Source organism: Sphaerodactylus townsendi, linkage group LG09, assembly GCF_021028975.2.
Source record: "Sphaerodactylus townsendi isolate TG3544 linkage group LG09, MPM_Stown_v2.3, whole genome shotgun sequence".
Lineage (NCBI taxonomy): Eukaryota > Metazoa > Chordata > Lepidosauria > Squamata > Sphaerodactylidae > Sphaerodactylus > Sphaerodactylus townsendi.
Genome location: NC_059433.1, coordinates 20,352,555 through 20,376,499, shown reverse-complemented (window position 1 = coordinate 20,376,499; position 23,945 = coordinate 20,352,555). Strand labels below are relative to the sequence as shown.

Genomic DNA, 23,945 nt, shown 5'->3' with positions numbered 1-23,945 from the left:
AGCCCTACCTGACCCCACCCACTTCTTAAAAACACTTGGCAGGTGCTAGAAAAGGTGTCAGCAGATGCCCTGGCCCCATCTGAACAGTGCAGTCATGCAGTTCAAGTGGGAGGGACCACAACTCAGTGACCAAGCACCTGCTTTGCATGCACAAAGGTCACCGGTTCATCCCTAGCATATCTCAACATAACAGGTCTATTGCTCTAGGCCCGTGGTGGTGAACCTTTAGCACTCCAGAGATTATGGACTACAATTCCCATCAGCCCCTGCCAGCTGTTGGGAATTGTAGTCCATAACATCTGGAGTGCCAAAGGTTCGCCACCACTACTCTAGGCCACCTTGTTACAATTTCTGTATGAAATTGTGGCAATCCTCACTACCACTGAGTCGGACAAGGATATGGTTAGTTCATGGATCTCTAGGCTTGGGAAGAATGCTAATTGCAAAAAAGCCCAGGAGTACCAGTTTTTTTTTAAAAAAACAACAACAGTATCCTCCATACATTTTGTTATCTCTTTGAAAAATCAAAGAATTGGAATGTGTTGGTACATCCTTGAGTACTTTACAGTGCCTTGAATTAAATACATGTCAGAGTACCCTTAGATCCCACTTCCTAAGTACTTCATGTGCCCCTGATACAACACAAAACAGCCAAGTACTTCTTATGCGGGGAGAACAGACAGGAAGCACAGAAAGAAGAAAGTCATTATAAAATATTTATATGCTGGAAAGAACATTGGTGGCTTAAATGTTTGCTGCTGAGCAGCACGCTATAGAAAACAGAGGTCCCCAAAGCAGTTTTTCAAGTTTATCTCTAACTGCAAGAGATAATTAGCACACTCTGTTGTCTAAAAGGGCAAAATATGTCTTTATTTGCCTTTATTAAAGACACACACACTTCCCCGCCCCCATTTCTATTGTTATTTTCCTTCTTTCAGGCCAAATTCTACAAGGTCTTATCAGTTGAAACAAATCCTTACAGCCTAAGAAATAGGCAAAAAAATAGGCAGAGCTCCAAATTAATTGCTGGTTAATACATATAAATTGTTCCTCCCACATCTTGCCATGCGGAGCATAATTTCTTGTTCCGATGAAACAAAATGTCAACACGACGCAGTGTGATTTTATGGTTGTAAATTCCTTTCAACTACAACATCTCTGGACCTCTGCAGTGAAAAGACTCTCTAACAACTATGATAATTACAGTTAAAATACAGCACCAGAACAATAAATTTGGAACGGTTTCTGGGCAAGCACCCTGAAACCGTTGACAGTGCAAGTGAGACCTGAAGTTAGACCACTTTGAGCTCCGTGGAGAAATAACAGATAATCTATATATATAAAAAGCTAACAGTGACTTTGTTACTCATGCCCTAACGTGGAAACGGCTGGACGGATCGCCCCCTAATTTTCACATGACGTTCCTCCCTGTTGCGGGCAGGTAATCAGACCTTCAAATCGCCGAAAGTCCATACCTGAGCCAGGTAAAATGTCTTTTTCCTGGCGCACCAGGCCATGAAGCTGGCTGTGTTTAACTGTCACCCTTAGAATGTTCGTGCAGATGGCCAGAGATGAGCAGTTAAAACAGTAAATAAATAACACTGTTAGGTAATACGAGTGGAAGTGAAACACAGGCCCCTTCCGCACACGCAAAATATTGTGTTTTCAAACCACTTTCACAACTGTTTGCAAGTGGATTTTCCCATTCTGCACAGCTTCAAAGAGCACTGAAAGCAGTTTGAAAGTTCATTATTCTGCATGTGCGGAATGAGCCACATACACACTTTGCCATGTGAGACGTCAAGTGGGGTTCCCTCCCCCTCACACGCAGGTAACTTTCACTCTCTGTGCCTCACCCACTGCTACCACACAACACACATACTCTCATACACATCCAGCTCATCCTCACACACCTCACTCTGCCCTCCCTCACATCCAACCACCATTTACCCACTTCCTCACCCATATTCGCCACAGCCCTCTTTTACTAAAAGCGTGCTGGGGTGGGGCCAAACCAACACTACTGGCTCCACTTCTTTTGCACGTGGCCCTTTAAGAACCCAGGGAGCTGGCCTCGATCTGAACGCCTCACTACCCTGCCTCTGCTGCCTGATTGGGATAGCCTCCTTGCCCCAGTTCTGCCTTACCCAAGCCAGGACTGTGTGTGTCAACCAGCCTCATGGACAGCGGAATTCGCACTTTGCACTGTTCCGTTGTGGAATGGGAAGGGTTACCTTACACTAAAAAAAACAAGACAGCACCATATAACGATGTGCACTGAAAAGGGAAAGAGGGATTCCATTTGACCACCCCAAAAGGCTATGCTGCGGATCATTGGACTTGCATGGACATCTGTGCGGGTTGCGGACTGTGATGAGAAGGACAATTGCCACAGCAACGCGTGGCCGGGCCCCGCTAGTAGTGTAATGAACAAAGAGCATGCAAGTAGCCAGCAGTTTGTTTCTGCAACTATAATTCATGCTGATACAGACAGAAGATTACCTCTTATCAAGCAACAACAGAAATAAATATAAATGCCATGTAAGCTCCCAGCAAATTGGGACAAACAGAACAGCACCTAATTATAAGAAGATGAAAATGTAGGAACATCTTGTTGGCTCGGCCATAGTTCAGCCTGCAGGCAGGTGTTGAGAGTCACAAAGAAAGATACTTTTGTCGGCCAAATATACATTGTCAATTTAAGGAATCCTTCTGAAAACGGAGTTTATGACACCAGCTGTCTGACTACTTAATTTTTATTCTGCCTCTCATCCAAGGGCACTGGACACAATTCCCTGCCATTTTACCCATTCAAAACATCTGTGATACAACTGAGGCAAAGAGGGAGAGCAGCCAACCCAAGGCCTCCACAGAGTTTCAAGGCTGAGTGGGAATTTGAACCTAGGGCTCTCCCAGATTTTAGCCTAGCACTGGCCATGTACAGTTGTGTTTCACGCTAGAATTCTCTGGTTCAGAACACTGGCAAAGGGTTCTGATCTACACATCTCCACGCCTGCAGAAATTGTTCTGTAATCTTACACATGAAGAAATTATTCATGTACATGATGGGAATTTGCCATTGTAGCTGCAGAACTTTAGTTGCTACAGAACAGACAATTCTGGGTTTGGTTCAAGGGTACAGGTATTAGAAGAAAAAGAGTTTGGATTTATATCCCACCTTTCTCTCCTGTGAGGAGACTCAAGGTGGCTTACAAGCTCCTTTCCCCTCCTCTCCCCACAACAGACACCTTGTGCGGCAGGTGCGGCTGAGAGAGTTCCAAAGAACTGGGACTAGTCCAAGGTCGCCCAGCAGGAATGTAGGAGGGCAGAAACACATCTGGTTCACCAGATAATCCTCTGCCACTCAGGTGGAGGAGTGGGGAATCAAACCCGGTTCCCCAGATTAGAATCCACCTGTTCTTAACCACTACACCACGCTGGCATTAGCTGATCATGCCTTCTGTTGCATGAGCCACACTTGTTTTAAGACTGCCAGTGTCACTGCATCCTTGATGCTAGGTACACAGGAAGTCAGCAGAATGAATGCGAAGAATTGAGTTTATTCAGCAGTAGTGCCACACTTGTGGAACACTCTCCCCCACAGGTTTGCCACTTAATATCTTTTGGGCGGCAAGGGAAGGCCTTTTTGCACAAGAATATTATGAGATTTTTAGGCTTTGGCCAGAGTAGAGTGATTTTCTATGTACTGTTTAAAGTGATTCAGTATCAGTACCAGTTACAAGTGAGAGAGGACATTTGGAGAGGGAAGGGCCGCTGCCTTCATACTTTGCTTGTGAGGAACAAGACGCTAAACTAAATGGATCTCCGGTTTGATGCAGCATGGCTCTTGTCATGTCTTTATGAAGAAGACGAGGAGGAGGAGGAGTTAGGATTTATATCCCCCTTTCTGTCCTGTAAGAGACTCAAAGGGGCTTACAATCTCCTTTCCCGTCCCCCCTCACTACAAACACCCTGTGAGGTGGGGGGGGGGCTGAGAGAGCTCCTAAGAACTGTGACTAGCCCAAGGTCGCTCAGCTGGCATGTGTTGGAGTGCACAAGCTAATCTGATTCACCAGATAAGCCTCCACAGCTCAAGTGGCAGAGCGGGGAATCAAACTGGGTTCCCCAGATTAGAGTGCACCTACTCTTAACCACTACACCATGTTGGCTCTCAACACCATTCTGGCTCTTATGGTGCTTGACAAAATGAAACAGGCTGGGTGTCACAAGCAGCTTACATTCTATGGATCAACATCAGGAAGTCGCCAATAGAAAGAAGAGAGAATGGCAACAGGATCCATGTATGCAGTAAAGTTCTATCTTAGTGAAATATTTTGTCAGCAGAAGTCTGGACGAAGGGGGAGGGTCTGACATATGTCAGGATAAAGCCAGAAGGAAGAAAAGTGTAGTAGTCAAGGCAGACACGAACACAGCATACACCTGTGACCACAGCATAAACCTTTCAGCATACACCTGACAGGGCTGGTTTCTTCAATACTGAAAAGAGAGACATAAGACCTGTGGAACATGAAAAGTTCGGAGAACAAGGACAGCATCAAGACTTCCTGTCTGTTCAGTAGGAGGAACCATAATATTGTCAAAAATATGGAGAGCAGTTGAGGATAAGGAAGAAAGAGTAGCAGTTCAGTCTTAGATATACTGAGTTGGAAGGATGGTTCGGGGTACATGGTCCTTAAAACTGCATAACTTTGGCTGGACTGTGGGGAAAAACCCAGCTTTGGCATTTGGGCTCTTAACAGATTCGAACCATCTTTCTGCTGTACTCTTAAAAAAGATTCCCAATCATCCTTTTTCTTACAATGGCAGGGATTGTAACAAAATCAACCCAACAGTTTCATTATCAAGCTTTTTATAATCATTTAGCACATACAAAGAACTAAATATTTAAAAGAGAGGCAAAGCAGTAGAGAAAATGAACCAATTTTGTTAATAATATAGCATTAAATGATTCATTAAGCAGCACCAAAATAAATTAATCTGATTTTGTTTTTTACATTATTCTAGAATCCAATCAAGTTAACAGGCAGCATTTTTATAAAATAGTCTATAGAGGAGGTTCATGAAAAGAAACAATCTGATTTTTTTGCCTGACCATGGCAGTGCACAAATGAAGCTCTATGAACACAGATATGTATGTGCATGCAGGTGTTACATCTACATAAAACCCCATTTGGCACACAAGGAGTTACATATGGAGTGGGACCAGATTTACCAGTTAGTCCTCCAAGCTGTCAGATCATGCTACATAAGGTGACTCCAATGTTTCTCACCAACACCTTTCTTGCCGGACACTGTTGTACTGAAGTTAAGCTGTAGCAATAGTTCTGTGACTGGCTCCACCTCTTGGTAGCCATTTTGTTGATATGCCCACTGTACTGTGTCAGAATTCAGAATATGCCCACAGGCTCAAAAAGGTTGAGGGATCCTGGGTTATAGTGAGAATGAGAAAGGCCTAAGTTGCTGTTAAGGCTAGAAGCTGCCAGTGATTTCCAATATGTAGTAATAAAAGGAGACTACTACTACTTGGTCCTATGAGCTGTTGTACCCGCAAGTGTTTTGAACAGGGTGCAAAAATGAGCTTAAAAAACCCACCGGAAGTAGCATGTGTTTCCCTAAGTATTTAATGCTTGGAAATGTTGCATTTTGAGAACTGTACAGCCAGATATTTACTAACATGTATATACATTAACCCCGTGGCCGTTCAGGGAAACCCTGAAGCCTGGTTTTGCTTCAAGTGACTTTGCCAGCCCCTCTTCACTGTCCCTTTGACATGCAAACTAATCGGATATCATCATGACTAACAAAGTTAGCTGAGGCCTAGTCTGTGCATGCTGGAGAACTAGATGGCAGAATAGGCTGCTGTACACCTATGCAATTGTGTTTAAGGGCTCCTCTAAGGCCCCTTCTGCACATGCAGAATAATGTACTACCCTGTTTCCCCGAAAATAAGACAGTGTCTTATATTAATTTTTGCTCCCAAAGATGCACTAGGTCTTATTTTCAGGGGATGTCTTGTTTTTCTGTGTTCTGTTTGTTGGGCATGCTTCCAAACAAAAACTTTGCTACGTCTTACTTTCGGGGGGATGCCTTATATTTCGCACTTCAGCAAAACCTCTACTACGTCTTATTTTCAGGGGATGTCTTATATTCGGGGAAACAGGGTATCAGTCCACTTTCAATGCACTTTGCAGCTGGATTTTACTGTGTTGAATAGCAAAATCCACTTGCAAACAATTGTGAAAATGGATTGCATGTGCATTATTCTGCATGTATGGAAGTGGCCGGGGGGGGGTGGGTGGGTGGGTGTGTGTGTGTGTGTGTGTGTGTGTGTGTGCGTGCGCGCGCGCGCGCGTGTGTGTGTAACTCTGAAGATAGTAAATTTACAGAACAAAAATGTAAGGAACTGGCTAGAACCATTGCGTGCCGACCCTGTTTACAGTGAGTTTTTAAAGTCACGCCTTAGACAGTTTTTGTTGCCATAGGTGACTTGTGCACACATCTCATTGTTCCACTTCTGTAATGCTGTTTCTACAGTATTGTTTATTGGAGATGTGTGCTGTGTGATTTGAGTTGTTTTTCATTTTTTCTAATCCACCTAAAGTTTCAGTGAGAAAAGTGGGTTGTAAAGGAAGCAAATAAATACCATAAATAAAAATAAGTAACTTGCACATTTCTTTCAATGTTTCTTTCAGCGGGCATTAGTTAAACAAAAGGCAGCAAGGGAACTGAGCAATAAAGAAAACTCTGACACAAGCACTGATCAAGATAACGAGAACTCTTTAGTCAAAAGTGAGCCCAGAAGAGTTAAAATATTTGATGGAGGGTAAGTATTGTTTTATCGAGGCAAGCCAAAATTCCCATCCCCCATGCTCTATGTGGGGAAGCTCCTCCTTCCCTGTGTTCAAGCACCCCCAAAACTATTTTGGTAAATTATGGCTGCAATCCTAAGAATGCTTTCCTTGGGGTAAGTTGAATAAAATGGAACTTATTTCTCAGTTGACCTGTTTAAGATTGTTCTCTACGGCCTCTTCCACACATGCAGAATAATACACTTTCAATCCACTTTCAATGCACTTTGCAGCTGGATAGCAGAATCCACTTGCAAATAGTTGTGAAAAGTGGATTGAAAGTGCATTATTCTGCGTCGCAGAAGGGGTCTTTGAGACCCCGTTTCTTTCAAATTTACTGAATCCTCTTTTGTTCCTGATCTTCAGCTGATAATGTTCTGCTTTCATTCCCATTGTGCAGTATACAGGTAAATTTACACTGCTCACAGCAATAAGTAACTTCAATAAATAAACTTAGGATCAAAAGTAGAATGATTTTCAAGTGTATTTTGTTAACAAACTCAAATAGCGCACCATAGTGCTTAACAGTTGAAACTCACTGTATAAACCACAAAACCCACCGTAGCGCTTTACGATAAGAAATCACAGCACACAAGCAGAAAGTCAATTCAAGTATGTTCAGTAAACCACTGCCCACTAAACTAACCGGAATCCGGTTGTGAGCCAGTCTCATATATAACTTTAAGAGGCTAGTGGTACATGTAATAACCTTTCAGTAATTATAGGCTCCATAAACCTTCAAAGTTGTTCCAAGGCAGAACAGAATCAACTCTATGGAACCATCCTGGACAGCGGTCTGTGCAGAAGTTCTTACTGCCATAAAAAAGTCCTTCATTCCCATTATAGCATTTCCCTAGTGTTTGAATCCATAACTTCTCGGAGTCATTTGGAGTACAACCTCCCAATTTCATCCTAAATTTCATGAGGCATTTTCTACCAGCTATCTTCCCATGGTGGAGGGTTAGGGAGTTGGAGAGGGGAAGGGGACCTGTCATCTGGGTGTTCCACCCCCACGGAGAGGAGGGGTAGGGAGGGGTAGGTGGCCTGTCAGTTAATCGAGGCCCACCCACCCACCCACCTGAGGGAAGGAGGGGAGGGAGAGGGGATGAAAGCAGATGGTAACTAGGAGATAAAAGCAGATGGTGATTTACTGCATGATGGGAACTTAAAATCATGCCACTAGGTGGCTCAAACTGCCCGGAAAAATGGTTTTGTAGGTCAACCGGTACTTATAGACCATACGCACTTCCATTATTGCTGAGCAGTCATGAAAGGTCAGTAATAATTAGCTCAGCCAAATTTGTGGTAGAACCAATCAGTAACCAGTGTCTCCTACTGCAAAAGCGTCCACATGGAGACATCTTGATGACTATGCTTAGAGTGGCCGTGGATTCCTGCCCACAGTTACTCTCTGAAAAGGGCTTGCAATACATGAAGGGCCCTAGCCCAGTGGTAAACTGGCTTCGTAGTGGATAAGGCCAGTGGACTGTAGTCTGGAGAACTGGGTTCGATTCCCCACTCCTCCACATTAAGCCTGCTGAATGACCCTAGGCTAGTCACAGTTCTCTCAGAACTCTGTCAGCCCCACCTACCTCTCAAGGGACCCATTGTAGGGGGGGAAGGGAAGGCAATTGGAAGTTGCTTTGGGACTATTTATGGGAGGGAACGGTGGGATATAAAAACCAACTCTTCTTGTTTGTAGATAACTAATTAAAATAATAATATGCGATAGAGATGATGTTCAACTGTTGTCAGGATTTCTGTTGTTGTTCTTATACCGAGAAGCATATTATGTTTGTTTGTTGGTTTGTTTTAGGTACAAGTCAAATGAAGAATACGTCTATGTTCGTGGCAGAGGAAGAGGAAAATATATATGTGAAGAGTGTGGAATACGCTGTAAAAAGCCTAGTATGTTGAAGAAGCATATTCGCACACATACAGATGTTCGCCCGTATCATTGCAACTATTGCAACTTTTCCTTCAAAACTAAAGGTAAATAAGTTTGACATAGCTAAGGGTTTTTGATGAAGGCCAACCCAAACCATGTGTGCTGTTTTGGTATGGAACAGCATAGCTACTTGGAACTTCTGTCTGCACTTAGTCAGTGGCTTTCTTCCCAATAAGGAAGAAGGAAGTCATGGGAAGCTTAAGTGAATTGTGTTGCTATTTATTTACAAGATATTAATTCCAGGGGGCATCCCACCTTAGTTGTACTTTCTTTGATCAAATGCGCAAAAACGTGGTTCTACATTTTCATCCATTTTTAGACCAGCAAACAGTGTCCTCAAAATGTAGCCCCCACTTTCCAGTTTTCTTTATGTGCACAAAACAAAAAAGCTGGGGCATAAAACACCCTCCTCCATTTACCATTGGAATGCTTTATTGTCCCAACCAGTGTAATGTATTGGGGCAAAAACGTCTCATGATTTTTTGCAGGGGGAACCTGATTCAGGTAAGCATTGAAGTGAAGTGTTGCAGTTGTCTGTAGGCTGGGCCAAACTGGTAAGCTTCCCTGGAGAGCATTGACGTCCCCACATACTGGTGCTTGGGCTAAAAAATAACCTCCAAATACCCACAAGATTAAGAATGACAGATGTGTCTTATTTTTCTAGTATCTTGGTACAGTCATGCAAAGAGAATTGTTCAACACTACTGCTTCCACAAACATAGGATTTTTGGTGACAGAATTTGGAATTGAGCTGTGGGTAGGGAATATAGCCCGAATATGATTTTTAAAAGTTTGCTTACAACTTTTCTTAAAGTAGTTGCCAGACAGATTTTTAATAGTTACATAAATGAAATTGGCCAGTTTCTTGCTGTTGGAACAAGGGTGCTTCAAGAGAGAAGTAAGTGGCCCTTCTGAGGCATATTCACTCCATCCTGGAATGGATGTCATGCCCCCTGATGGTCTTGCCATATTGCTGCTATCCTCATCTACTGGGGGTCTGGGAGTCTGTACTGCTGCTGTTCCTGCTGGGAGTTTGGAAACTATCTTGGTATCTCTGTGTGTGGAGGACACTCCCTGGTGGTCTAGTGGTTAGGATTCGGCGCTCTCATTGCCGCAACTCAGGTTGATTTCCCAGCAGAGGTTAGGTCTGTCTACCCTGGGTTCCTACCTGCCAATATCTTGCTATAGTTCTGCAATAAAGAATGTCATGTTCCAGTTCTGAGTTCTTCAATTGAGACTATGGCCATGGGGCGCGACAGTGAGTTGACTTATTATTTCAGCTGTTGATCCTAGTCCACAGTGATGTGTCTTGTGCTCATTTGGGCAGTCTAGGGCAAGCTACTGTTTAGCTTTCATGGCCTAGTTTCTCCTCTGAAAAGCTATTAACAATGGACTGGCTTGATGGAGATTATTTTAATGAAAGCAGAGAGAAAATTGTATAGTGTTCTGCTGGAAAAACGTCATTATTCAGAAACTTTGTTCATTGATCCATTTCTGTAAGCTGACATAACATGTCCTATACTTTATTTATTTTTAAAGAAAGATAAAAAATATTTAAAAGAAATCTTTACAACATTTTAAAATCACCTTTCCATCCAACATAAAGTCCCCATGTCAGCAAGCTCTCTGACAAGTAACTTTATTAATAGCCCATAAGCCATATAACAAAGAAATTAAAAAACAAAAGTGACTGAGAAACTGAATTTAGCCTTGTCAACTGTGCAATTTTTGCAATAGCCACTTAAAAATAACATTAGTTTGTGAATGTCTGAGATACCTGAGTAATCTCCCTAGCTGTGCCATTTTGGGGACAATAAAAAAGCCACTTAACAATAAATCAACAACCAGTTGCAAAGTGCTGTTCTGGAGGCATCTTAAAGAAAAGGCCTTCTATTTGAGCTGCAAGCAGTGCATTGTAGTGTGCGACCAACTCAGTTTAGGAACCATCAGCATGCAAAAGTAATTTGGGAGTCCGCCCCTCCCTGTTGCCCTATGTGTCTTTGGCTTATTTGAACAGCTGCCAGTCCCCTCCCGGGGTTTAGTACCAGACGTCATCCATTTAATTTAATTTAATTAATTATGGAAAGATTATTGCTGCTACTGTTTCTATTGTATTTATTGTTTTAACTGAGATTACTTGATTTTTTCTAACTGTAACGTATTGTGTTAGGTTGACTTGTAAACTGCCCTGAGCCCTTCAGGGGTAGGGTGGTCTACTAAATCAAATTAATAATAATAATAATAATTATTATTATAATTATTATTATTATTATTATTATTATTATTATTATTATTATTATTATTATTATTATTATTATTATTATATATGCAAGAATTGCAACATAAGAACAGCTAAGAACATTGTCCAGAGAAAGTAATGGAAAATGAGAAGGTCAAGATCCTGTGGGACTTTCGAATCCAAACTGACAAAGTGTTGAAACACAATACACCAGACATCACCGTGGATACAACAGGGACAAGAGAAGTGCGACCATCATACGCATACATAGCAGTCCCCCGGTGACAGCAGGGTCATTATTGAAAAGAACACGCAGAAGGTCACTTAGGATACCAATGCGCATTTGAAGAAATGCGAAGCCTGTTCAGCGCCTATGGCACAAACCAGCTGGAAATTAGGTCAGCCCCAGTGGTGATCGGCATGCTGGGTGCCATCCCAAAAACACTAGGGCAGCGCTTGAAACATCTTTGAATTGACAAAATTAACATCTGTCAAATTCAGAAGGCAGCCCTGCTGGGATCCGCACGAATACTACACCGATACATTACAACTTCCTAGGCCTCTGGGTGAGGCTCAAATTGTAATGAAGGCCAACAACTAGCTAAAGATCTGGCAGCTGTGAAATCTACCACAACAACAACTAACAACAACAACAATAATAATAATAATAAATTCAACAGAGTATTTCATTCAATCATAAAGGGGAGACTCTCTCCTTCATCCATCTTTAATCAAAAGGTCCCAGTCATGTCTGAGAAGTTTCTCAATAATTAGTTCTCTTTTCGTCTGTGTTAAAAAATTCAAAGGTCTCGTGGCAGCAAGCAGTAAAAACATTTGAACAAGATTAAAAAAACAGTTGGGTGGAAAGATGGCTTTAAAATGTCAAAAGCATTCCAATGTATTTATTAGTCTCACTTCATTTATAGTCCTTCTTTCTTACTGAGACGAAAGGCAGATTACAAAATTTTGAAGTAATGCAATAAAACGTTATAATATATGCAGTAAACAATGCTGTAAAATTGCCTACTTTTTTTCCAGACAGTAAAACGTCAATCCTAATCATTTTATAAAAATGCCCCCTTGGACACATTTTGCTGAATGATGAGTGTGGGACCCTTTCCTTTCTTATATCTTATGTCCTACCCTGAGCCTGAATATTAAACTATTCAGAAATAAACAGTTATGTGAGAAAACCTTGTCAGGATGTCATTCATATCAACATCTGTACATAGTTAAATTTTCTTCACCGCAACAGTAATATTTCCATATTTCATATTGCTTTCGACTGTGTCTTACAGTATCCAAATACAGCGTAATATAATAAACTGTGCATTCTACCCAGTATAAGGAAGCCTGCATTCCTGCAAGATTTGCTCTTACAATTATCGCATTATTAGTTACAGGCAATGTAATGAAAATGTTTTATAGAAGGAATGACGCAGAAAGCAATATTAGTTGTTCTGCGTTCCTGTTGAATTCTGGCGGAGGCCAATCTTGCTTTGCTTATGTTTGTAGACTAATAAAATTGATGTTGGAATCCCGGGAGGCAAATGTCATTTACTGAATTCCAGCACAATACTGCATTAACTTAACCCGACATCAAATGTATAAAACCATTCAGGGGAGCTACCAAGGACTTTCCAGGTTCAAACCCCCGCCATTACACGTTTGAAGCTCCGCCCCCTGTTTGTGTTTTTCTTTTTGTACTTTTTTGTGTCCACCTTAAAGGGAGAATCTGAGGTCCCCAGTTTAAACATTGAAAGTGATGCTGTTTCAGGGTGGGGGATAATCCACCCCAAAACAGCATCATTTTCAATGTTGTTTGAACTGGGGACCCCGGATTCTCCCTTTAAGGTGGATTTAAAAGGAGAATCTGGGCACCCTAGTTTAAACACAATTGAAAGTGATGCTGTTTAGAGGTGGATTCCAGCATCACAGCGGCTGCCCATGGGGGGGGGAGGGGGGGCAAGATTTTGCACAAGGCTCCATTTTCTCTAGCTACGCCTGTGCCCGGAGGGGAGGGCAGAAGGGACTGCCGGCTGCTGGATGGGAGCCCAGCTGGTGGGGGAGGGCAGGGGAGTCTGCCGTCCCTGGCCTCGGAGAGCTGCCGGGGGCCAGGCTTGGGGAGGCATGGCCACACCCCCGGGGGCGGGTGGGGAAATGGCTCCGCCCCTGAACCCACCCCATAAAAAATCTATACCTATGTCACTGGTATCTACTGTATCTCCCAAGAGAAGTGGAATTTTCTACTATATCGGTTCGATTCACATCCTCTTACCAATTAAGGATATATCCATGAAAACACAGTAAATTGTTGCAAACTGTGGCTGGCTGTAGAGATTAGCTTGTTGACCATCATGGCCCTTTGTAGCTGTACATACATGTTTAATCATTCTTTGTTTCTTTGTTTTCTTAAGGAAACTTGACAAAGCATATGAAGTCCAAGGCACATAGCAAGAAATGTATGGATCTGGGTGTTTCCGTAGGATTACTAGATGACCAAGATGTAGAAGAATGCGGTAAAGATTTTAAAAACATGTTTTGGGGATGCACTGTTTGTCTTTACTTTTATATTCTTCATATTTTGCTTGTTCTTCTAGACCCATGTTTTTTGGCTACTCTCACAGAATGGACCAGTTTAAATGAGAGTGCATATGCACATGTGCATATATAAGTGGTCTTATATATTTTCCATTTTCTCTTGCCTTTATAGTTTATTAATTTAGTTAGAACATTTATAAGGCTGCTTTTTTCACAGATTACTAGAAACCCAAGGAAAATTGTAACAATAAAAACAGTACAAAAATTTCATTCTGAAAACACTAAAATCACCACGAGGAAAAAAAAGCTTTAAAAATACACCTCCAACAGAGACTTGCTCTCTTTGAATACATTCCAGAAAGCAAGCATCTTGAAGAGCCAAAGGCTTTTCTAAAGAGTTCTGGTTTGCAAGCCCTCTGAAATTGCAGGAAAGAGATACTAACTTCCTCTAGAAGGCTGTTCTGTAACATGGAAGCAGCTGCAGAAAAAAATCCTCTAAAGCAGCATTTGGGTGGGTCCACTTTTAAACAAAGATGGTACACACAGGCTCCAGGGGAGTTTCCGCACAACTGCAGGATCCTTGTCTCGCTGTGCTGCATTTCTTTCAACATATTTTGTCCAGCTCAGTTCACTTCCAGAATTAGGCTAAGAGGCAATTTGACTGACAGAATTTGACTTACAAAATGGTTTAGCCGGAATTGTGACTCTACAGATTTAGCTATAGAACACTCCTATGTGAAAATGCTGTTGAATATCTTTTTGTGGTTGCAGAAAACTGGTAGGAAAAAGGTGTACAAAAGCAATAATTGGATTTCAGGGTATTGTTGAAGGCTTTCACAGCCAGACTCAACTGGTTCCTAATGTTTCGCCTGCATCTGTGGCTGGCATCTTCATGAAGATGCCAGCCACAGATGCAGGTGACATGTTAGGAACAAGATCTACCAGACCACGGCCACACAGCCTGGAAAGCCCACAACAACCAATAATTGGATTATAAATGGTTTATTAAAATTTGGAACAAATATAAGAAGAAATTATCACCTACGGCTTCTCCACTTCTGCAGTTACTAGAATACAAAACGTTGGGTTTAAACCAGGGGTAGGGAACCTGCGGTTTTCCAGATGTTCAGGAACTACAATTCCCATCAGCCTTTGTCTAGGGGCTGATGGGAATTGTAGTTCCTGAACATCTGGAGAGCTGCAGGTTCCCTACCCCTGGTTTAAACCATTGATAAAGCGGAAATCATTTGGCAAAGATACATATAAGGCATTTCATTGATAATGAGAACGTATTAGTCTCTGATATGGTACCCCTAATCAGCAGTGATTAAATAAATTAGAAACTTAACAACATTTGAAGAATTGTTTTGCAGGATCGTGAACATAATGCTTTTCAAAATTTATATAATTCTACAGGTCCTAAATGTTAACTATAATGTGAAATACTCTTTCCGTCTTAGATGGGAGAAAGTTTTAGGCCATCCAATTTCAGAAGATTGATGGACTTTTATAAATACCCAAGGTCTTAAATTTTCTATCTCTGGCCCCTTCCGCACATGCAAAATAATGCATTTTCAAGCCACTTGCACAACTGTTTGCAAGTGGATTTTGCTATTCCGCACAGCTTCAAAGAGCACTGAAAGTAGTTTGAAAGTGCATTATTCTGCATGTGCAGAATGAGCCTCTCTGTTGTAAGAGAAAATCTGTTGAGAAAATCTAATACAGAAAATCTATTGAAGATGCTGCACCAGTGTTACTTAACACAAAAAAACAAATTGTGAAAAGTTTGTGGAAACTGTAATAACTCCTGTTGGTACTGTCATTGGAACATGGTGACTGGGTACAAAGGGAGAAAAATATTGATTGTCGGTGGAGTGTATGAAAAAAAGGTTTTGAACATAGCAAGTCCCTGTTTGCCAAACATTATTTTGATAAGCTGTGTATCCGTGGTTCAGAAAAACCCAGCAACACAATATCATTGTGCATTTGATAACAGCAGCGAGAACTGCATGTTCACAACATTGGGAAATAGATTATAAAGTATAAAGAAAGTTATATCGTTATCAGATTGACTGTCCTTAAAAAAGGTGATGATCTGGTTTCATTGGACAGGACTTTGTAATTCTTTCACCCCTCCCCACCAAAAAGACCGTGATAGTCATGTATGAATATACATGGTAATCTTTGCATTTTTAAAAATTAGTTTTTATTAAAATATTTTAGACAACAAGCCAACAAACAACAACTAAGAATATACACAAAAATCCCTCTAATGTAGGCGGAAAAGGAAGGTCTCTTGATTTCTTCTGTGCCACATATAAACATAGTTAAAAATTTACCCTCTGCTTCCGTGTTACAATGAAATTATACTTCAATTTAATTGTTACTTATCATTACTTATTAAATCGGATTCACAGTTTTCTCTGTTATGTCCCTTTTTTTATTCTCCTAGTCCTCAGATCCACAGATCATCAGTTCATTTTTTTCTGTTTTGAGCAAAAAGTCTATTGGGATTTCCAGTTATTTGATATTTTTATGTTTTGTAATGTAATTAGTAAAATTGCAAATGAATAATTGGTACCTAACTCTTATTGGCCCAACTATTGTATAAAGGTTTTTAGGTCACCTTGCACCCTAGTGGTCTTTGCTTTCCTTTGTTTGCCCCTCCCCGTTGTTCTCATTCCACTCTTTTCCCCAACCTAATTCTCTTGGTTCTCCTACACCAGTGGTTCTCAACCTTCCCAATGCCATGACCCTTTAATACAGTTCCTCATGTTGTGGTGGCCCCCAACCATAAAATCGGTATATATAAAATATAAAAAGACAGTTTTCCGATGGGTTTAGGCGACCCCGTGAAAGGGTCATTTGACCCCCAAAGGGGTCGCGTCCCCCAGGTTGAGAACCACTGTCCTACACCCACCTCGTTTAATCCACCCACCTGTTTGGGTTGTTCACTCCCTGCTGGCCAGATGATGGAGCTGAGGTTTGAGGGGAGAATGTCCCAGCCTTTAATCTTCACGTGGTATTACTGGGGTGCCTCATCTGCACAATGCTGCAGCTGTATCCCGACAAGTCTATCACTGGCTCCCAGTCCTCTCCATTTAAGGGCACCACTTCCCCATTCAGTGAAGCTCCATGTTTTGTTGCTTTCAAGTCACTGCTGACTTATGGGAACCCCATGTCAGACTCTCGAATGTGGAAATAACAGAGATCATAGGAAAGTCCTAAAGCAGTTTATTTCTAACAACGCGTAGAGTAACAATAGAAAGCTGGATCTAAGCTAGAGAGCTTAGATCCAAGAACTATATACTTTAAACCCCCCCCCCCCCGTTTCGCCCCACACCAAATGTCCCTTACAGTTTCTACAACATTTGCACTACAGAGCTTCAAAGAATCTGGGAACCGTTCGCACCTTCTTGCAGATGAGCTGGTGCCAGGAGGTTGCCAGGAGGAGAAGAGGGAAACAGGAAAGCATTCACAGGAAAACATTTGCAATTCTTACACAGCAAGACATCTAATCACTGAGAGGCATGGTCCTGACACCCCATAGGGTTTTCAAGGCAAGATACATTCAGAAGTGGTCTGTTACTACCTGCCTTTGTGTCATCACCCTGGTATTCCTTAGAGGTCCCCCATCCAAATACTTGCCAGGGTCAAGACTAAGAGTGATGACGCAAGACCAAGGTCACTTAACAAGTTTCCATGGCAGAGTGAGGACGTAAATCTGGGTTTCCCATAGCATAACGCTTTAACCGCCACACACCACTGGCTTCAGTGTTTAGAACTGGAATATTTCCTCTGACTTACCACGTGATTCACTGCTAGTTAGGCACCATTTTGGATTGCTAGAACCCACTCGAAATGTTGGTCAGGTGGTCTGTGTGTGTATCTAAACATAATTTCTTAGTTTTTTATGGTCTTAGATCAGTGTTTCCCAACCTTTTCAAGGTCAGGGTACCCTTGACCTCACTCTTCATATCTCACGGTACCTCCCTGCTACTCACCTCCTCCACTCCTTCCTCCCATTGCAGTTCTCTGCTTGGTTACCATTACACCCCCCACGCTCTCCCCAGGGTGAAGGGAAGCTACCGGGGGGGTGGTGGCGGGCGGGCGGCTGACCTTGTGGGTAGGTTGGCTCCCATGGGCCAGCCTCCATGTCCTTGCTGGCACCGGTGGGAGACACCACAAAAATGAGGGGGGGCGGTAGTGTTGCCGCGGTCCCCCTGGGACATGCGCTTCGATAAGCACCCCAGGGTACCACAGTACCCTGGTTGAGAATGGCTGTCTTAGATACTGCTTTCCTACGCTTTTCAGCTTTTTTCTGTAAATGAGGAGGAGGTCTCAATTCCCAATGTATCCAGTTCCCCAGTGGGCCCATCGCGTAGCTGTTTCTGATGTAAACGCCGAAACAATGTTTAGAATTAGATAAATGTTTGTTGTGCGGAGGCTAGATTCTAATAAATGATGGCTCTTAAGATTACATTTATTTTAACTTAATAATGAATTAATAGCATAGTCATATACTGTTTTCTTCACCTCTGCTCTTGGGTGGCATGTTTCTCCTTTGGAAATTTTTTCTGATATGTTAAATAATTGATCAGATTGTGCGGGGGCTGAAAAGACAAACATGGTTAAGTTTATTGAAAGAAGCAGAAAAGGTAAAAGGTTAATGTACTTTCTCATAGCCGGTACCTAAGAGCAGAGTAAATGAATCCAATTTTGTAAGATGTGAGGGAAGTGACTTGGTTGCCTTAAGTCGATAAGACTCCATAACTTTACTTTTTTAATAAAGAAAATTGAATTAGTTCTTACCGATTGAAATGAAAGGGCAACAGCAATCTCTGTTATTTGAAAACAGCAGTCTTTGTAGATGGATCCTTCATTTTGATAGGCAGCACCTCTAAGGCAGTAGTAATAGCAGGCCGAGTAAATGGATGGGGGAGTGAAGGAGGAGTGCAGAGCTGGGACTGGGTCCTGTAAGAACAGAGATCTGTTGCCGGGCATTCTTTTTCCCAAGTGTAGTAATAGTACTTTGTCATGTGTGTTCTCACTATTTAAGCACAGTGGCTATATTTGTCACTTGTCCATGTTGTCAAGTGTATGTGTTTTGCTCACTCCTGCCTTGGGTTGCAGACTATGATGGAAGGTTTCAAGGTATGAGTGGTCTTGAATGAAGGTCCAGTTCACTGTGACATCCACATGCAGGCACTTGGGAAAACTGGAGTTTGTTTCCTTCTTATAAACTGGGATCCTAAACCTCGGTTTAATTGCAGTTCAGAATTACATTTTGTGGGAAGGAAATAAGCTCAAATTTACTTCACCTGCATTCAGGTGACATGGAGAGTTGGAATTCAGGGCTTGTTAAACCTAGAAACCTTCAATCACACTTGGCATGAGGTCAGAATTAAAGAAAGAATGAAGAATGGCAGCAATCAGTATTCATTTCATGACAGAATGGTGGTTTGTCCATAATAGGCGTCAGAATTCATCTGGTGTTGCAATTCCAACTGAATACGAAGAGTAAAATATTTGGGAATGTTGTTTTATTACCTTTCAACAGTTTCACTCAGCCAGTTTTATTTTGCAGTACTGATTGCAAAGCAGAATAGGTAAAAATCCGTATTTTTAAAAAATAAAAAATCTGGTTTTTTAATTTAAATGGAACGTTATTTTGAGGAAAAATCTTATCTACAGATAGTTTTCTGTTTAAAATACATTATAATCCAGAAGTTATTCATCGTGAAATAAGGATTAGTTTTTTAATTATGTAGCATGAGGCTGCATGTTCGTGCAATGTTTAAACTTTTTGGTAAATGAATTCCATTAGTCTATTCACAATGTCATACTCTTCCAGAGGTTTCTGTAAGATTGTTTTGGGCAATTTTTCTTTCTGGAAGATATTATCACAGATGATTGGTTTTGCACTTCTCAAATCTGTGGATTTGTGGCTGCAGAGATGACATGCTTCTTTTTCACAGCAAAAAATTTATAAAATAAACATACAAGGTTGAGAAAAAGACCTTTGCCCAATTGTTCCTTTGCAAATCTATGTACACATAATCAACTCCTAACCTCTTAGGTGCTAAGTTTATAGATCTGCACAAGGAGCTCAGGGTGTGGAGGGAGGGACAAGCAGTAAAAATGAAAGTGAAACCTTTTAAGCCTAATACTCCATAAATCTGGGATCTTTGTGTGTATATCCCGAGGTTGATCATATGGCTCTCCTTAAAATGACAGCAGGCCATAAAACAGACCCAGTTTGGGAATATTTTAATGAAGTTCCTCTAGCTATGGGTAAGGCAGCCAGGCAAAATCCAAACACTGGAGCAAATGAAAGAACATCATGACAAGTGCTTAGGTAAAAACAGCAAAAACAGTGGAGCAGCAGTGGCGTAGGAGGTTAAGAGCTCATGTATCTAATCTGGAGGAACCGGGTTTGATTCCCAGCTCTGCTGCCTGAGCTGTGGAGCCTTATCTGGGGGAATTCAGATTAGCCTGTACACTCCCACACATGCCAGCTGGGTGACCTTGGGCTAGTCACAGCTTCTCGGAGCTCTCTCAGCCCCACCTACCTCACAGGGTGTTTGTTGTGAGGGGCAAGGAGCAAGGAGATTGTCAGCCCCTTTGAGTCTCCTGCAGGAGAGAAAGGGGGGATATAAATCCAAACTCTTCTTCTTCTCTTCTTCAAAAGCAAGATGTCTGAAGAGGCAGGATCTTCAGGTTGGTAAACATCCAGATTTCATCATCTTTCTTAAAGACTGCCTTGAGGAATTGTCATTGTCATGCCCCCTCCCCCCTCACCTTCGCTGAGCCTGAGAGTTTGTCAGGTGAAGACTTAGTCAAGTCTCACAGAGGCAAACCAACTATGTCAACAGGGGAGGAAGATTTACAGGTTCCCAGCTCAGAGCTTATTAGGAGTACCAGGCAAGATGCCAGCACTTCTGATTCTCCAGACATGATGCAGCATCGCAGGCAGAAGCTGAGATTGGCTTTGAAGGAGAGAAGACACTCAGCATGGTTGTAGGCCCGACACCGTCCTGACAGCAGCCTTCCCAACCAAGCAGCCCCAGATGAATATAATGAGTTGCAGTGAAAGCCACAGCCGTGGATGCAGCAGGCTGTTTCTCTGATGTGGCCTACACTCCCCTGCTCTGTCTCCAGACTCTGCTTTGACTTCAGATCGGCCTGTAATGAGGTTGATTTTCTGCTACTCCCTCCTGGTATTTGACAATCCCCCTCCTTGGCATTTGACTATCGGGCTTGCTTGACTCTGCTTCCTAGTCTGTCTCATCTGTGTTTGAACGTTGCTGACTCCTTACCAACTTGGACTGCCACAGGGGGCAGCACCCAGTCTCTGAGCCTCCTCGGTGCTGGTGTTGCCGTGGCAGCACGCTGGCCCCCATCCCACCTACACAGTCATATTTGAGCAGCAGTGGCATAGGAGGTTAAGAGCTCGTGTATCTAATCTGGAGGAACCGGGTTTGATTCCCAGCTCTGCCGCCTGAGCTGTGGAGGCTTATCTGGGGAATTCAGATTTATTTATTTATTTATTTTTCAGATTTATAGACCGCCCCATCCCCTTGGACTGCCACAGGGGGCAGCACCCAGTCTCTGAGCCTCCTCATTAGCCTGTGCACTCCCACACATGCCAGCTGGGTGACCTTGGGCTAGTCACAGCTTCTGGGAGCTCTCTCAGCCCCACCCACCTCACAGGGTGTTTGTTGTGAGGGGGGAAGGGTAGGGAGATTGTAAGACCCTTTGAGTCTCCTGCAGGAGAGAAAGGGGGGATATAAATCCAAACTCCTCCTCCTCCTCCTCCTCCTCCTCCTCCTCTTCTTCTTCTTCTTCTTCTTCTTCTTCTTCTTCTTCTTCTTCTTCTTCTTCTTCTTCTTCTTCTTCTTCTTCTTCTTCTTCTTCTATTATTACAGCATGTTACTGGCATTTTGATACAGTTGTTATGAAGAAACCAGCAAATATTCCTTTTTGGCACAGTACTGAGTGGCAGTGACTACAGCGAGTAATACTAAACAAGCTGAAATGGCATTTATTTTTTATTTATTTATTTATGTTTCAAATTTCTATCCCGCCCCGTCCCCGAAAGGCATCAATATTAAAATAACAACATTGACTGTTTTGTTTAGAGCATAGGTGTCAAACCGTGGCCCTCCAGATGTTATGGACTATAGTTCCCATCCTCCACTGCCAGCATGATGCTGGCAGAGGATGATGGGAACTGTAGTCCACAACACCTGGAGGGCCACGAGTTTGACACCTGAGGTTTAGAGGAATCCCATCATCAACCTAAAGGATTCTGGAAACTATCCACCTTTGAGATCACCATCCCATTGTTTCAGAGATCTGTCCAAGATAGTGTTTCAGTCACATCAAATACATCTCATATCCATAGTATGTCACCTAAAAGAGAGGAAAAAATCCAACCATCCAGGAACCGCCATAGATAAGTCTGTGATAAAAACCATCAGATTAGGAAAAGATCTAATTAATGAATAATTGCCCAGTCTGTTTATGCGACAAACTCTTCTTTCCGTCAGATTGAAAACCCACACTTCATTAATATGGTTCAGTCATTGAGACTGAAATACATAAGGCAGAGGCAGATCTCTGAGTCCACCCAGCAGAGCCGACGTTGCAGGAAATCTACTGGACAAAGTGTGTGATAGTGAAGAAGAGCAAAGTGCAACAGGTCTAGAGGGTAAAATTGTTAACCTAAGTTTTGATGGTTGGAGTATGTCCACAATGATCCTATTGTATATGCTTGTGTAACAACAGAAGAATGGAATGGCTTTCTTGCAGAAACAATTGATACATTAGGCGCCGTGGTGGCGAACCTTTGGCACTCCAGATGTTATGGACTACAATTCCCATCAGCCCATGCCAATTGGCCATGCTGGCAAGGGCTGATGGGAATTGTAGTCCATAACATCTGGAGTGCCAAAGGTTCGCCACCGCGGCATTAGGAAATGCACATACAGCAGAATACTTACAAGTAGCGGCAAAAGCTGTAATAAAATTTGAACAAAAATTCAAATGTCTAGTATGCAATTTAGAGACAGACAATGCTGGAAAAGTATTCAAGATGAGAAGGAATTTGGAAGAGCATGAAGAGAATACAAAGCAAATAATGTGGTTGCAGTGCTCATTTGCTTCACCTCCTAACCAAAGACTTCAGTGTCTCAGAAATAAAGACAAAAGTCGCTGAAATTGTGAAATACTTCTGTAACAATCATTTTGCTGCTGCAGCTCTGAAAGTCTTATTCTGATGACAGTTTGTGAACAAAACAGAGAAAATAGATGGCACTGTTACAGTCAAAATCCTCAACCTTGGGCTTAAGAGAAATGGTTAAGATATACTGAGAATCCTGACACCCATTTCGAAGCTTTAAACCAAATACAGAAAAATAGTTGTTTTAATGCTGATGCTTTTGAAATTTGGAAGGAACTGAATGAGCATTTAAAAACAGAACTGCGCAATGACAGAATTAAATTACAAGCTTTAAAAAAATGGGAAGGTGTACATCAGGTGGTTCAGGAGGAAACAGATAGATCCCTTGAATTCTTCAGTCCTGGAATTCCTGCAGTGTGGTTTACCAATGGGTACTCTTAGAAGACAGGAAGCTGCCTTGGGATGGTCATTCCTCAGATTGACAGCTGGGTGGCCACAAAACATCCACATATTCGTGAAGAGCACCCTAACCCAGGATCAATCTATTCATCACTTCCCTTCCTTCAGTCCACACAGGATTGTCTTTGGCTGGGACAAGCAGGGTCAGTATATTTATGAGAACAGCTCTTCCTGATCTTAGAACGCTTAACACAGCGGCTGTACAACATCCATTAGTTTCTTCTTCAGACCTCTCCCCAGATAAATGGAGGATTTGCATCAAGAGGCTTAGGTGGGTTGTGGCAGCGCTCTTTGTTTGCGCTGGCCATCATTTGGGCATTAGCGAAAACCGCTTAGTTTCACCTTTTATGTTCCCAAACACCCGCTGCATCTTTCATCTCCTGATCTGAGAAATGCCCTTTTCCACTGAAGATGCAGGTCTACAATGTTTGGAATGCCGGCTTCTTAACGAAGCTGTCAGACCAGGTGAAGCATTTAGAGTGACATAGTGCAACTTGAGGATATCGTTTTTCAGTGCGTTGGCTGTAGTTTTGATTGTAAATTCCTCTTAATTAGGTGATCAGCGCTCCAGTGGAAAGTACGTTTATTTGGAAGAAAGTCCTGTTTGTTTCTGTGAAACCTCCTCCCTTCTAAATGGCTCATATCCTAATATCTAATGAAGCTTATTTCTTTACAAATGTGTTTTAGGACAGGGCTTTCAAACTT

General features: G+C 42.2%; 1 protein-coding gene across 9 annotated transcripts in view; it reads left to right on the top strand.

Moving 5' to 3' along the window:
- The window catches only part of HIVEP1 (HIVEP zinc finger 1), a 113,584-nt gene that overhangs the window by 78,634 nt on the left and 11,005 nt on the right, over positions 1 to 23,945 (top strand). For all 9 annotated transcript variants that reach the window (XM_048507969.1, XM_048507967.1, XM_048507968.1 and 6 more), the window contains 3 exons: positions 6,714 to 6,844; positions 8,686 to 8,861; positions 13,474 to 13,575. In XM_048507969.1, the coding sequence (XP_048363926.1) occupies positions 6,714 to 6,844; positions 8,686 to 8,861; positions 13,474 to 13,575 (409 nt within the window). The remainder of the gene's footprint in view (positions 1 to 6,713; positions 6,845 to 8,685; positions 8,862 to 13,473; positions 13,576 to 23,945) is intronic.